This window comes from Adelges cooleyi, unplaced genomic scaffold (assembly GCF_023614345.1).
Source record: "Adelges cooleyi isolate 19-005CV unplaced genomic scaffold, UGA_ACOO_1.1 ACOO_flye_CR_arks_rails_tigmint_CR_PRNA_574, whole genome shotgun sequence".
NCBI classification, from domain to species: Eukaryota; Metazoa; Arthropoda; class Insecta; order Hemiptera; family Adelgidae; genus Adelges; species Adelges cooleyi.
The window spans coordinates 8,371,019-8,385,157 of NW_026096268.1; the positions used below are offsets into that span (position 1 = coordinate 8,371,019).

The 14,139-nt window shown below is 31.7% G+C and overlaps 1 protein-coding gene across 1 annotated transcript in view; it reads left to right on the forward strand.

Annotated features, from left to right (window-relative positions):
• The window catches only part of LOC126843055 (BTB/POZ domain-containing protein KCTD12), a 28,475-nt gene extending 14,749 nt beyond the window's left edge, over positions 1-13,726 (forward strand). The window contains exon 2 of the mRNA XM_050580361.1: positions 12,782-13,726. Within this exon, the coding sequence (XP_050436318.1) occupies positions 12,782-12,971 (190 nt within the window). The 3' untranslated portion in view covers positions 12,972-13,726. The remainder of the gene's footprint in view (positions 1-12,781) is intronic.
• Positions 13,727-14,139: the final 413 nt, after the last annotated feature.

The window sequence follows — 14,139 nt, forward strand, 5'->3', positions numbered from 1 at the left end:
AAAGTAACAATGAAGTTTTATAGCTCTACAATATTAAAAGGTTCAGTTATGATCCAGCGTCCAACTTTCATTCAACTTATTCATCAAATATATTTAGTTTTAATTCCACGTTTGTATTATATTATATTGTCTACATTAACCGAATATATACATGCAAATTTATAGTAAGTCGAAACAGTTTTGCAAAAAAATAAAATGACTATATCACAACAACATTGATGTTGTTTTTTTCTAAAAAATAAGTGTTTTTTTATCGATACTCATAAAATAAAATTGGAACTAAGAATTAATACGGTTAGTGGTGTGGTACATTATACCAGATGTGTAACGGTGTCACTACAATAGTTCTCTTCAAATTGTTAGGTCCATAAATCTCATGAATAATCAAACGATGAATGCCGTTTAAATATTATACAAATTACTACTTTGTTCAAAGCCCGTTGATCACTCCATTAGAAACGTCCACAACAACTCGTTTTTGTTAAAATGAAGTTTCAGAAGTCGAGTAAGAAAACAGAATTTAGTCAATGACAAAGTATATAATTATGTACCTATATTATAATTATGTGGCTGTAGACCGTTTAAAATGATATTGCAAGTTATTGGGAAATTTTTAATTTTGCGTATCAGTAATTATTGGATAGTCAGCAGATGTTAGAGTACATGTATGACGCATTATGTTTTTACATTATTTATTCAGGTTTATTCTTCCTGAGGAATATCATATATATCCTAACATAACATACTTACAAATAGTTATACGGTTAGTGCAAAATAACATAGAAAATGTTCTGAAACAATACGTATAAAAACAGTCGTGACAGTGGAAAACCTAAATTTCCGTTCAACTTTACATTAAAATATATACATTTTAAATTATTTAAATACAGTTTTTTTCCTAAATATTATGTCGGGCAAAGTGATATTCGGGTTTTTGTTTTTTTTTGTAATATTCTATTGCAATGAACAATCGTTTGCATCCTACGCAATCAAAAGAAATCTGACTGACGTACTTAAAGCACTTTTGGGACACTCGCAATGGGGACGGATCACCTATGTAAACGCGTTCGACATACATCCAAGACTTCCCAACCATTGTGTTGCATTTTCAGGAAAAGATTTATTTATCGACAGAGGTTTGTTCGCGAAAAACATGGAAAATTCTTATGTTAATGTCGATAACGTGTACGGAAAGTACTACATGGTCACTACATTTTTAGGATGTGTATATGCATATGCGACCAAATCATTTACAATGTTGATTGAAAAACTTTTATCATTATGTGAATTCGAAAGACGATTATCGCAAAAGAGTGCATACGAGAAACGTAAAAGACAAAATAAAAGGAAACTCGTTCTGGAAAATATGGCTCGTGAGCAAATGCAAAGAAAGAGATCTAGAATTGAAGTAAAAAATAGTCGAACACATGGCAAAAACCCTGTCAGCTTAGACGCTCAGAAAGATAACGGACAGACTGATGTCAATATCGAATGTGCTTGGAAAATGTTCAATACTACATATCAACAATTGTTGAACGGCCAGCATATGTTTGAATATATGTATGACGCATTAAATTATTTATTCAAATTGGTTCCACCAGAGGAAAGCGATGTACATTCTGACATAGCAGATGTAAAATATTTTGCACAGTTACTGAGGTGGTACAAGGATATATCGATATATTTGAATGATCTTCTGCCAACAAATATCGGTGAAGTTGATGATGACATGTCAAAAGTTGGTCAGCTTTCCCAAAAATTGTTGAAGAATATAAATATTAGGAATAATAATTTGTTGAGACCATTTATAAAGAAATATTGCATACTTCCGGAGAAAGACAACCGGCACATCTATGAAACAATACAGGCATTTAAAACGTTCAAGATGAAGTTTCCAAAAGAAACAAAAAATTACATCGTTAACCAATTTGTTATTCCAATTCAGAAGCTCCTGATAAATGTCATCAATAATTATTATATAAGTTTAGGTTTCGTGTACACTAAACAATTCTCGTTTGACAACCTTTTGTGGTTGTCTTAATAAATTGCATTTATTATAATCACCGAAATACAATAAAATATTAAAATACATGTTCAATTAATATACAAGCTTATAATTATTCAGGTTGATTACACCCGAGGAAACTAACATAACAGACATACAAATAATAATACGGTTAGCGGTGTGGTAAAATATATATTAGACAAATATTCGGCAAAAAGACGTATGCGAATAGTAGTCTACTAATATAAGTAACACTCATTAGCACTTTGAACAGCATAGAAGTGAAAATCGGGTTTATGTTTTTTTTTATATGTAATTGTCTATAAAATTGAAAAAACATTTGCATCTTACGCGGTCTAAAATAATCTATCCAAGCCGTTATTACTTATATCCGTCTTGGTATTTGATTAATTAAAGGTCCAAACATGATTCAACACTATTTACGACTTTAAACACAAAATAATAATACAAGTGTTTTAAAACTATTCATATATAAAATAGTGGTCTACCAATACAAACACAAATAGACATGGCGAATAATAATAACGGTACGATAAGTTTGTTCTTTACACGAATTAGATTTGTTTACAGAATAAATGTGGTAATGTGGTTAAGTTTCTGGTCGCCATACAAATCTTTGTTTTAAAGTACATTTAAATTCAGTACACAATGATTTGCCTAAATAAAATGTCGGATAAAGTGTTAATCAGTTTCCTCTTTTTTTATGTAATAATCTATAACAGTGAACGAACGTTTGCATCTAATGAGATGAAAAAAAATCTGTCAGCCGTACTTAAAGCACTATTAGGACATTCGCAATGGGCACAGTTTAACGAAGTGGAAGCTAAGCATCAAGTATTCCCAAACGAGTTCGTTTCATACTCAGGAAAAGATTTATTTATTGACAGAGGTGTGTTTTCTAACGCAAAAACGATGGGAAATTCATATATTAGTGTCGATAACGTGTATGAAAAGTACTACATGGTCACTAATCTGTTAGGATGTGCGTACGCGAACGCGACCGATATATTTATAACGTTAATAAAAATGATTTATTCTGTAATTTGTAATGAAACAATGTTGTTGAAAAGGAGTGCTTTTATTAAACGTAGAAGACAAACGAAAAGAAAAAGCTTTCTGGAAAATAAGGCTGGTGAACAAATACAAAGTAAGAGATCGAAAATTGATATAGAACATGATCAATCACATGGCAACAATAATGACTCGGATGTCCAGGAAGATGTTGAAGTAAATGATTGTGTACCATCCTTAGACCATTCAACTGACTTAGCGAGATCTTGGAAAATATTCAATTTTATGTATCAACAATTGTTGAACAGTCAGCAGATGTTTGAATACATGTACAACGCATTAAATTATTTATTCGGATTGATTCCGCTAGAGGAATACGGTGTACATTCTAACATAAGAGACGTAAAACATTTTGCACAGTTACTCAGGTGGTACAAAGATATATCGATACATATAAATATCATTCTTCCAACTTATATTGGTGAACTTGATGTTGACTACAAGTCAAAAGTTCGTCCATTTACTTCAAATTTGATTAAGTCTATAACTATCAAGAATAATCTTACGTTGACTCCATTCATAAAGAAATACTGCAGACTTCCAGTGAAGGACAACCAACAAATCAAAAAAATTATAGAGAAATTTCAAATTGAGTTTCAAGATAAAGAAAGAACAGATGTCGTTTATCAATTTGGGACTCAAATTCAAGAGCTTGTAATTAATGTCATCAATAATTATTTTACAAGGTTAGGTTTCGTTTACACTAAACAGTTCGCGTTTGACAACCTTTCCTGGTCATGTTAATAAAATATATGTATTATAATAATTGAAATACAATTAAATATTGATATGCAATTTGAATTGAAGTTTCAATTTTTTTTTTATTTCACCTTTTTAGAACTTAAGCTATTGTTTAAATTAACTGACTTTATACGTGCACTTCATAACTAATCGAACCAGTTCTTTGGTGTTTTCTTATACTTATTTAATAATCTGAATCGCCTTATTCAAGTCAACATAGGTTATTATAATTAATCTTAGTTGTTAAAATTTTTCATTTCATTTTAAAACATCTTAACCCCTGAAAATAGATCATTTTAGTTTATCAAATTTACAGTTGATAGATTTAAGTTTTAGCTCTATAAAAAAAGTATCAATAGTTTGCTTTTCTCTTTTCTTGTGCATTAAGAAACAAAAACATTTAAAGAATATAATTTTCTTACCAGCACAATGGTTGATTGAACAAAGGTATTATATTATTATCATAAATAATTTCTTTTTATAATAGTAATAAGACTATGCTATACCATTATATTATATTACTAAAATATAATTATTGCTAAGATTTAATACGGTTAATGATGTGATACAATGTTATACCGAATGTGTAACGATGTTCAATTATTTTTTTGTAGTCAGTGTACATCGAACGATTGAAGTATTTTGCAAAAATAATATTTATTGTTATTATTAAAATGACAATTCGAAAGACGAGAAGGAAAACAAACAAAACATTTTCAATTTCAAAGTATACAATTGAGTACGTCTTGCTAATCATTAAACTGACTTTGCAAGTTTTTGGAAAATTTTCAATTTTACGTACCACTAATTATTGAATAGGCAGCAGATGTTTGAGTACATGTATAATGCATTTAGTTATTTAGGTTGATCACTCCCTTGGAATACAATAAATAATTTAACATAACAGATATACAAATAGTAATACGGTTAGCGTGAGGTAAAATAATATATTTTAGACAAATTTTCAGCAATAATACGTATGAAAATAGCACCGCTGCTCTGTATCAAAGTTAAAAGTCGATTACTAATACAAATAATTCAAGACATAGTCAGTAACGATACAAGCTTCTTTACACACCATAGAACTTTGAACTGCACGAACCGAGGAAGCCTAAATTCCCGTTCTAAAATATTATTTTAAAATATATACAATCTAAATATTTGCATATAGTTTTTCACTTCAAGAATATGTCGCGGCAAGTATTAATCGGGTTTCTGTTTTTTTGTGTAATAATTTATAACAGTGAACAAAATATGTTTGCCTCTAACGAGGGCAAAAGAAATCTATCCGACGTACTTACCGCACTTTTGGGACATTTGAAATGGACACAGATTGCCGATGTGGAAGCCAAATTACCAAACGAGTTCGTTCCATTTTCAGGAAAGGATTTATTCATTTACAAAGGTTTGTTCTCTCGCACGAAAAATACTGGGAATTCTCATGTTTATGCCGATAACGTCTATGAATAACGTCTATGGTCATTCATTTGTTAGGATATAAATACGCGAACGTGACAGATACATTTACAACGTTGATAAAAAATATTTCATATGTAAGTAGCAATGAAACACTATTGTCATATAGGAGAGCAAATAATAAACGTAGAAGACAGGCTATAAACTGAAAAAAATGCAAAATAAAAGATTGAAAACTGACGTCGAACATGATCAATCACATGGCAAAAAAAACGACAATTCAGATGCCGAGAAAGAAAAAGAAAATAACATTGTCAATGAACATTTACCTGCCTTAGAAATTTCTTGGAAAATTTTCAATTTTATGTATCGTCAATTGCTGAACAGTCAGCAGATGTTTAAATACATGTATGACGCATTACATTATTTATTTAGTTTGGTACCACCAGAGGAATACGGTGTACTTTCTAACATAAGAGACGTAAAACATTTTGCACAGTTACTGAGGTGGTACAGAGATATATCGGTACATTTAAATTTTACTCTTCCAAATTATATCGGTGAACTTGATGATGACTACAAGTCAAAAGTTCGTTCATTTACCTCAAGCTTGATTATGTCTGTACTTTTTAAGAATAATCTTTTGTTGAGACCATTCATAAAAAAATATTGTACACTTCCAGTGCAGGACAACCAACACATCAAAAAAAAATTACAGATATTTCAAATTAAGTTTCCAGATGTAGAAAAAACGGATATCATATATCAATTGGAAAATAAAATTCAAGAGCTCATTATAACTGTCATCAATAATTATTTTTTAGATTTAGGTTTCGTGTACACTGAAGTCTGAACAATTCGTGTTTTCCATAGGTTATTTATATAAATGTCATGTATTATAATCATAAAAATTCAATGAAATATTTAAATGTATGTTTAATTGCTATGACAAATTATAATTAATATACTGAAATCCATTAGTTGCTTCATAGTTTACTTTAATAACGTGTTATTGCAATATACAATTAATAGCTATTCATTATTTCATAAATTGTCATCATAAATTAAAATTAAAAAAAAAACGGAAGAAAAAGTTTCTACCGGTTTTAGTCAGAGTGATAAAGGTATTTTCTTATGTTTTATTTAAGATTTACTGGTAGTTCGTACCATGTTCATTGAATATCATAGAAATATTCGGTAGTTATAAGACTCTTTTTATATAGATATATTAGGGCACATCATTTGTTTTTAAAATAATACTTGTACATTTTTATCGAAAATACTCGATTTGGTAATGGAACCGGTAAAATGTTTACATGATTTAGCCTACAGTTGAATTTTCATGTAGGTATAAAATTGAGTACGGATTGCAGATCATTTAACTGACTTTGCAAGTTTTTGGAAAATTTTCAATTTTACGTATCAAAAATTATTGCATTGTCACCAGCAGATGTTTGAGTACATGTATGACGCATTTAGTTATTTATTCAGGTTGATTCCTCTCTAGGAATATAATACATCCTAACATAACAGACGTACAAATAGGAATACAGTTAGCTTGTGGTAAAATAATATGTTTTAGACAAATTTTCAGCAACAATACGTATAACAACAATAACATCGCTGCTCCGTATCGAAGCTAAAAGTCGACAACTAATGCAAATAATTCTAGACATAGTATTAGCGATACAAGCTTCTTTAATTCCCGTTTTAAAATTATACTTTAAAATTTATACATTCTAAATATTCGATTACAGTTTTTCACTTAAATAGTATGTCGCGGAAAGTTTTAATCGGGTTTCTGTCTTTTTGTGTAATAATTTATAACAGTGAACAAAATATGTTTGCCTCTAACGAGGGCAAAAAAAATCTATCCGACGTACTTACCGCACTTTTGGGACATTCGAAATGGGCACAGGTTGCCGATGTGGAAGCCAATTTACCAAACGAGTTCGTTCCATTTTCAGGAAAGGATTTATTCATTTACAAAGGTTTGTTCTCTCGCACGAAAAATACTGCGAATTCTCATGTTAATGCCGATAACGTCTATGAAAAGTACTACATGGTCATTCATTTGTTAGGATGTATGTACGCGAACGTGACAGATACATTCACAACGTTGATAAAAAACATTTCATATGTAAATAGTAATGAAACATTATTGTCATATAGGAGAGCATATAGTAAACGTAGAAGACAGACTATAAAGCTGAAAAAAATGCAAAATAAAAGATTGAAAACTGACGTCGAACATGATCAATCACATGGCAAAAATAACGACAATTCAGATGTCAAAAAAGAAAAGAACATAATATTGAATGTCAATGAATATTTATTTGACTTTGCAATGTCTTGGAAAATTTTCAATTTTATGTATCGTCAATTGCTGAACAGTCAGAAGATGTTTAAATACATGTATGACGCATTAAATTATTTATTCACATTGGTTCCGCCAGCGGTATACGGTGTTCATTCTAACATAGTAGACGTAAAACATTTTGCACAGTTACTGAGGTGGTACAATGATATATCTATACATTTAAATGTCCTTCTTCCAACTTATATCGGTGAACTTGATGTTAACTACAAGTTAAAAGTTCGTCCATTTACTTCAAGTTTGATGAAGTCTATTCATGGCAAGAATCATCTTTTGTTGACACCATTTATAAAAAAGTATTGTGCACTTCCAGTGCAGGACAACCAACACATTAAACAAAAATTACAGTTATTTCAAATTAAGTTTCCAGATGTGGAAAAAACGGATATCATATATCAATTTGGAAATCAAATTCAAGAGCTCATTATAACAGTCATCAATAATTATTTTTTAGATTTAGGTTTCGTGTTCTCTGAAGTCTGAACAATTCGTGTTTTCCATAGGTTATTTATATAAATGTCATGTATTGTAATCATAAAAATTCAATGAAATATTTAAATGTATATTTAATTATTATGAAAAATTATAATTACTATACTGAAATCCATTAATTGTTTCATAGTTAACTTTAACTAACGTATTATTGCGATATATAGTTAATAGCTGTTCATTATTTCATTAATTATTATCAAAAATATAAATTAAAAAATAACATCCTTATATTTAATTACTATACAAAATACTATCTCATCGGTTATCGGTGTATAAGCAGTACCTTCCCGGCAGCGCGACGAATCTGAAACAATGAAGATGACCAATATAAATTTTATAGGTTTGTTATTTTTTTGCCGGTTCAACGATGAGCGTCGACTGGGTCGTTTAGGTGGATCTCGATTGCTTAACAAACGATGCCAGGAAATCCCATTGTTTTTTTTACCAAAGTAACGTCCTGCCAATTCGATGAAACAAAATTCAAAATCCGTTCTAGACACATTAAGCTGACGACTTGGTAGTAGTTCTCCTGGTAAAAAAGTCATACCGTTTCATTTCCGTTCGGTAGAAATCAACACCGAACGCCGGAGGAGGTAATGATATAAATAAGAAAAAAATTGTCCAACTGCGTCAACGGGATGACGGAAGTTTTTGAAAGTATTCCTGTCGATACTTGATATAATGTATGTACATAAAACGGTTTTTCGGCAGTTCATTTTAGCGATTGTTTCGCAAATTACATTGGGATGTTATTTCCCTTTTACCGCACCAAGGAAACTCGAGCTCAGCGTAAACGCCAGTTGACAACGCAATGGATTTTTATTTATATTATATATAACTCTCTGCGCCCGATCAGTCAACCGAATCGATCAGTCACTGTCCGGAAACAGTGAAGCATCTTTAGGATAATTTATTTTATTTTGAACTAATCTTGTACGTTGCACTCGAATGTTTTGTTAAAGTTAAATAAAAAATCAGCGCATATTGTGATGAAAATGTCATCGCTCATCAGCCATAGCAATGCATATTTGTAATAAACGTTGATAAAAATCCTCGCAGTGGAAATATTGGTTTTACATTAATTGTTTTTAGGCTGTTGACATCTTTTAATGGATTAATAAAAAGAGTTTGTCATTATTATTTTTTTTTGGAGGTTCACACTACATCTATCCTTTCAGTGGGATTTCCGGACGGATTTAGATCTACATGTAAAAAAGCGAAATCGACTCTGATATTAGTGTAAGCATTAAAAATCCCAAAATAGATGAATCTGGCAAAAAAAAAAATCGTGTTTACGTTACTATATATTTTAGTTTTAAATAAACTTGAGCGTTTTTTCTTACAATTTGTATTTTAGAACTACTATCACAATTCTGTGAGTTACGACCGTTGGAAATCGTGAATTTATTTCCGGTAAACACACAGCACACTTTATGTTCGGTTTGAAGACCAAATCAAAATACTTTACCATGACATAAAACTACCACGGCGAATCGTTCGGACGGGGGTATGTGTGCTTTTAAGTCGTCAACACACGGTCATAAACTCAGGTAAATCTCACCGCGGGCCCCTTGGCTTAAGGGTCAGGCTGGCAGTCGGGCCTCATAAAAATAAAAAGGTTTCCATATAAATCACGTCACTAACTGTTTACCTACGAAATCAAACGGCCGGATCCCAGTCATGGACCATTGAATGTCTTGCACGGCAGCAGAATCCCGAGATCGTATTAATCATTCACGGTCGGTCGAAAGTCCGCTTTGTCCACCAGTCAGAGCAATCCTAGCCACGTCGGTGTTCGGGCTTTTAACAAAAACTATAATGAAAAACAATGGATCATGAATATGTCTTATGGCACCTGAAAGAAGGAATTTTAACAAAACCGATAAACATGTGCATGTTCATTTTCCTCTCCTCCTTTCCCTATGTATAAAATATCCCTCCACACCTCCAATTATTAATGATATCTTATTATCTTTATCTTAACAGGAGCAACTATCAGCTGCAATTCTTTGTGCGGCTGTTTCTTATCACTATCGTCAAGATTTGGTCAGGTGTGCCATATTCATGTCGAAACCATAAAACTCAGCAGAGTTGTTTGAAATATTAAAGGTTCGCATAATTTCCATTGCTATTCGACAGTAGCTGAGCGGCACACTCAACAAAGATTGTAGGTCAACCCGGTAGTCTATAAATTAAATCTGAACGCACACAACCTTTGAATTGAGTATCATACTAGAAGGGTTTAACGTTGCCCGATTTGCATACAGATTCAGTCGCGACCGGAAAGCGTGCCCGTAATTAAATAAATATCGGTCCAACGTTATAGACTTTGTTTCTCGACCTCTGTCGACGGTCAGCAAATAGTATTACATTACAGTGTACAATAATAATTGAAAGCACGACCGGAACACAAGTAAAAGTGTCGGTCGCCAGTTTGTCTTCACCATAAAACGACCGCTATAAAATTATATACGGTTTGTAAGTAATAGCTAACACAGCCTCAGTTGTCCGACATTTGTTATTAAGAGATCATAATATATTTTTTGTTATCTCATCGTTAAACATACATGAAATGCCACTTTCACGAGTCGATTTGTTTGTTTTACAATTTCATAAGATTACAAATTCTGATCTATATCAGTAGCCGTTTGTTTATTTTCTAGAACACCCGATTGTCTTCATGTGCGACGGTAAAAAAAAAAACTATTATTATATTTATTAACTGAATGAAATCTTCAATGTCGATGCGAAGCTGATAAAATGTTTTTTTTATAATATTGTGTTTTTATTTTTGTGTCTGAACCCACAATATCGTCGGAGCCGTTGAACGGATTTCTTAATGTAGCCACTCTATAGATCAGAAATCGTTCCTTCTTAAGATAAAGTACAATTTATCAACGTTGACAGACCAAACGAATATCGTATACCATTTTCCCTAGAGGAGGAACGGAAACTTTTTCTTTATTTCTCTTTCTCGAAAAAACTTTTAGGAAGGTCTGAAGGTCTGAAAATTAGACTGATGGCAGATCTAGAGTAGGACCTGACATAAACAATTTTCTTTAAGAACCGTAGTCAAACTTCTTTTTTTATAAAGAAAAAACAAGTTGAAAGTGATAAAATTACATTCAATATCATAGTTCCTGTAGACCTGTGACCTCCCCCGTTTCAATATGCTCCGTTCCACAGACATAGTAGGGCTAAGGTTTAAATTATTTTGCAGTCAATTATTTTATTGTTATTATTATATTTTTTTAAACTATACTTACTTAAGGTTAATATTAAAGCCACGAGAAACACGCTTACCGTTTTATTGTTATTTTTTTTCATAGCATTGCATTGGTAAACAATGGCCACTCATTCAAATGCAAATGAAAATAATTTTCGTTTCGAATTGGCTCTCCGAGTTTACTGGTTTTTTTTTGTTCGTTTCTCCGTTGGACGATATTGGCTGTAAAACAGTAATTTTTATGCATTTTATATTGTCTTTTTTTATCCCCCCCCCCGTCGTTTGTTGACTCTGTTATACAAACTTTGACAAAACTTCTTTGGCTGATATGCGTCTTTAATGAGTATAGTAAAATAAAAAGTTGGTAAACGGTTTTTTGCCCTACCATTGTTTCCATTCCACCGAATGCCTCTGTGACAACCCAAACGATTTTATACGAGACTTAATTGTGTGTAATCGGTTTTGTGTTCTCCATCGCTTTCGGCCGGCTCTAACTACTGCCAAAAAATAGTAATAATATTATACAGGGTTATCCTAAGTTCGTAGTACAATGATATTTCGCAATGAAATAATAAAATATAAAAAAGTTTCCAACAAAAAAAATCTAAATAAATTTAATGATAAAAAAATATATTTATTACCTATTTAATAATAAATACAAGGTTGTTCTGATGGTCATTGAGTATAATAAGGATTTTTTTTGAAATATTTATAGCACAAACAATTTATCCATGGTAAAAAAAATCACAGTACCATGAAATTTGTATACCCTGTATATTATGAAAGAAAAAGACAGGTCAATTGGGTTACGGGCGGCTAACAACAATGTGAGGAAGGGAATGTGGGGGGCCGTAGCAATATAATAGTCGATTTGTTTTTGGGCAGACTTCCAAAAACACAGACGAACTTATCCAGTTTTCCCAGGGGAAATTTTTTTAACGGTAGTCCAACGTTGTTGTATAATTCCGGTTAGGTATTAAGGGAGTTTGCATTAGCATTAGCGGCGGAGTGATCCTGTTTAATATTTGATAATGTAACGTTTGCCTAGATCATTTTTCATCAGATAACGAGGTAGCATATTATAACGAGTGGGTAATTAATATCCACGGTAATTTCAGCTTTATGCTCGTTAAGATAAACTCCGACAAGATATCGATTGGCAAACGTCGGCAACGGTACGAACGGTCTGCATGTTTTCCATACTATTATAAAATGGTCGTTGTCATCATATTGTTTGAAACTTCTTGGCCGTCACTACGATAATCCGATCACTTGAGTGGTTAAGTCTTAGGGGAGACCCTTCGCCACAATTTACACAACAGAGTTGTTATTGCTATTTCATTTTCCCCGTCGACCCAATCCAAATAAGATTAAATCTAATCTCGAAACAAGAGCCGTTTTTTTTAAAAATGTTTTGATTTTTTTTCCGCAGGTTTTTCCTAAAGCACACGTCCATCGAACAGGCTTTCGACATGCTCCAGGAACAGGGATTCTACATGGCCGGCAGCTGCGGTTCCGGGACGGCTGGTGGTACGTCTGCGGCAGAACTCAAACCCGGCGTGGACTCTGAGGAGAGCCGTTGGAACCATTACAACGAGTTCGTGTTCGTCAGAGACTCCTGAACTGCCGCCACAACCTCGCCCGCTGTTCCAGACCAAACCGATATTTTGTAGATACTATTATCATCATTATCATTATTGTTCATTTTTTCGCGGTATTTTTTTTTTTCCAAGTGGTAATTCTTTTGTCGTTGTTTCGTTGGTCATCGTCAAAATCATCATAACCAATATTGCCGTCGGTAATCTTATCATTATTACTTTTATTGATCCTAATATATAATATATTAACATTATAGAGTTCAGAGATGTTAGTAAAATAATAATAAATAAAGGATAACGGTTCGTAAACTCCAAGTCAAATCTATATCCGATTATGGCGATTTATAATTTTAATAATATAATATAGAAATATAATATACGATTAATATTTGAAGTTTTGGTCTCGTTTACTTTTAGTGTTATCGTTGTCTATTATTATTAAAATATCGTACGTATCCATTTTTTAAGTATTTAATAAGAATATTTCGTTAATTACTAACGTTATTTTAGAACCAACGATTTTAGGTGAGAAATAAAAAAAAAAGTAAGTAACCCCTTTTAAGCGCCGTTATTATCGGATTTATGATCGTATCTCTTATTTTTTTTTTTAATAAATAAACAAACCTAGTCTTCGTTTTTATTACTATTATTATACACGTTACGTGACTATACTGTGTTGTAAATTTTATTATTTTTAATTATATACATCAATAAATATATAATATTATACATTTATATTTACATATTATAATATAGATGCTCTAAAAGCGAAAAAAAATATTTATATATATATTTAAAATAATTTAATATCGTTATTATTTATTATAATTTATAAACTATTATATATTATGGAAAATAAACCATTACTAAACGTCGATATTAAACAACGCTACATAATGTATTAATTACTTAATTTCTTATTACCATCATTATTTATATAAATGCAAAACTCATTGCACGTTTTTTTTAACGGGGGAGAACGGCTGTTCTAGTCTTGTCTCATAACATTTATTTATGAATTTTAAGGATAACGAGTTATAGTTTTTAAGTGCAACAAAAATTAAAAAAGAACATCCAAATACTGTGTATTTATTTACACTTCCTTAGACTTTTGATCGACAATAAGGATACCTTTAGTTCCACAGGCGGTTTATCAGGCGGAAAAGACGCATCAGACTATAAAAGGATGTTA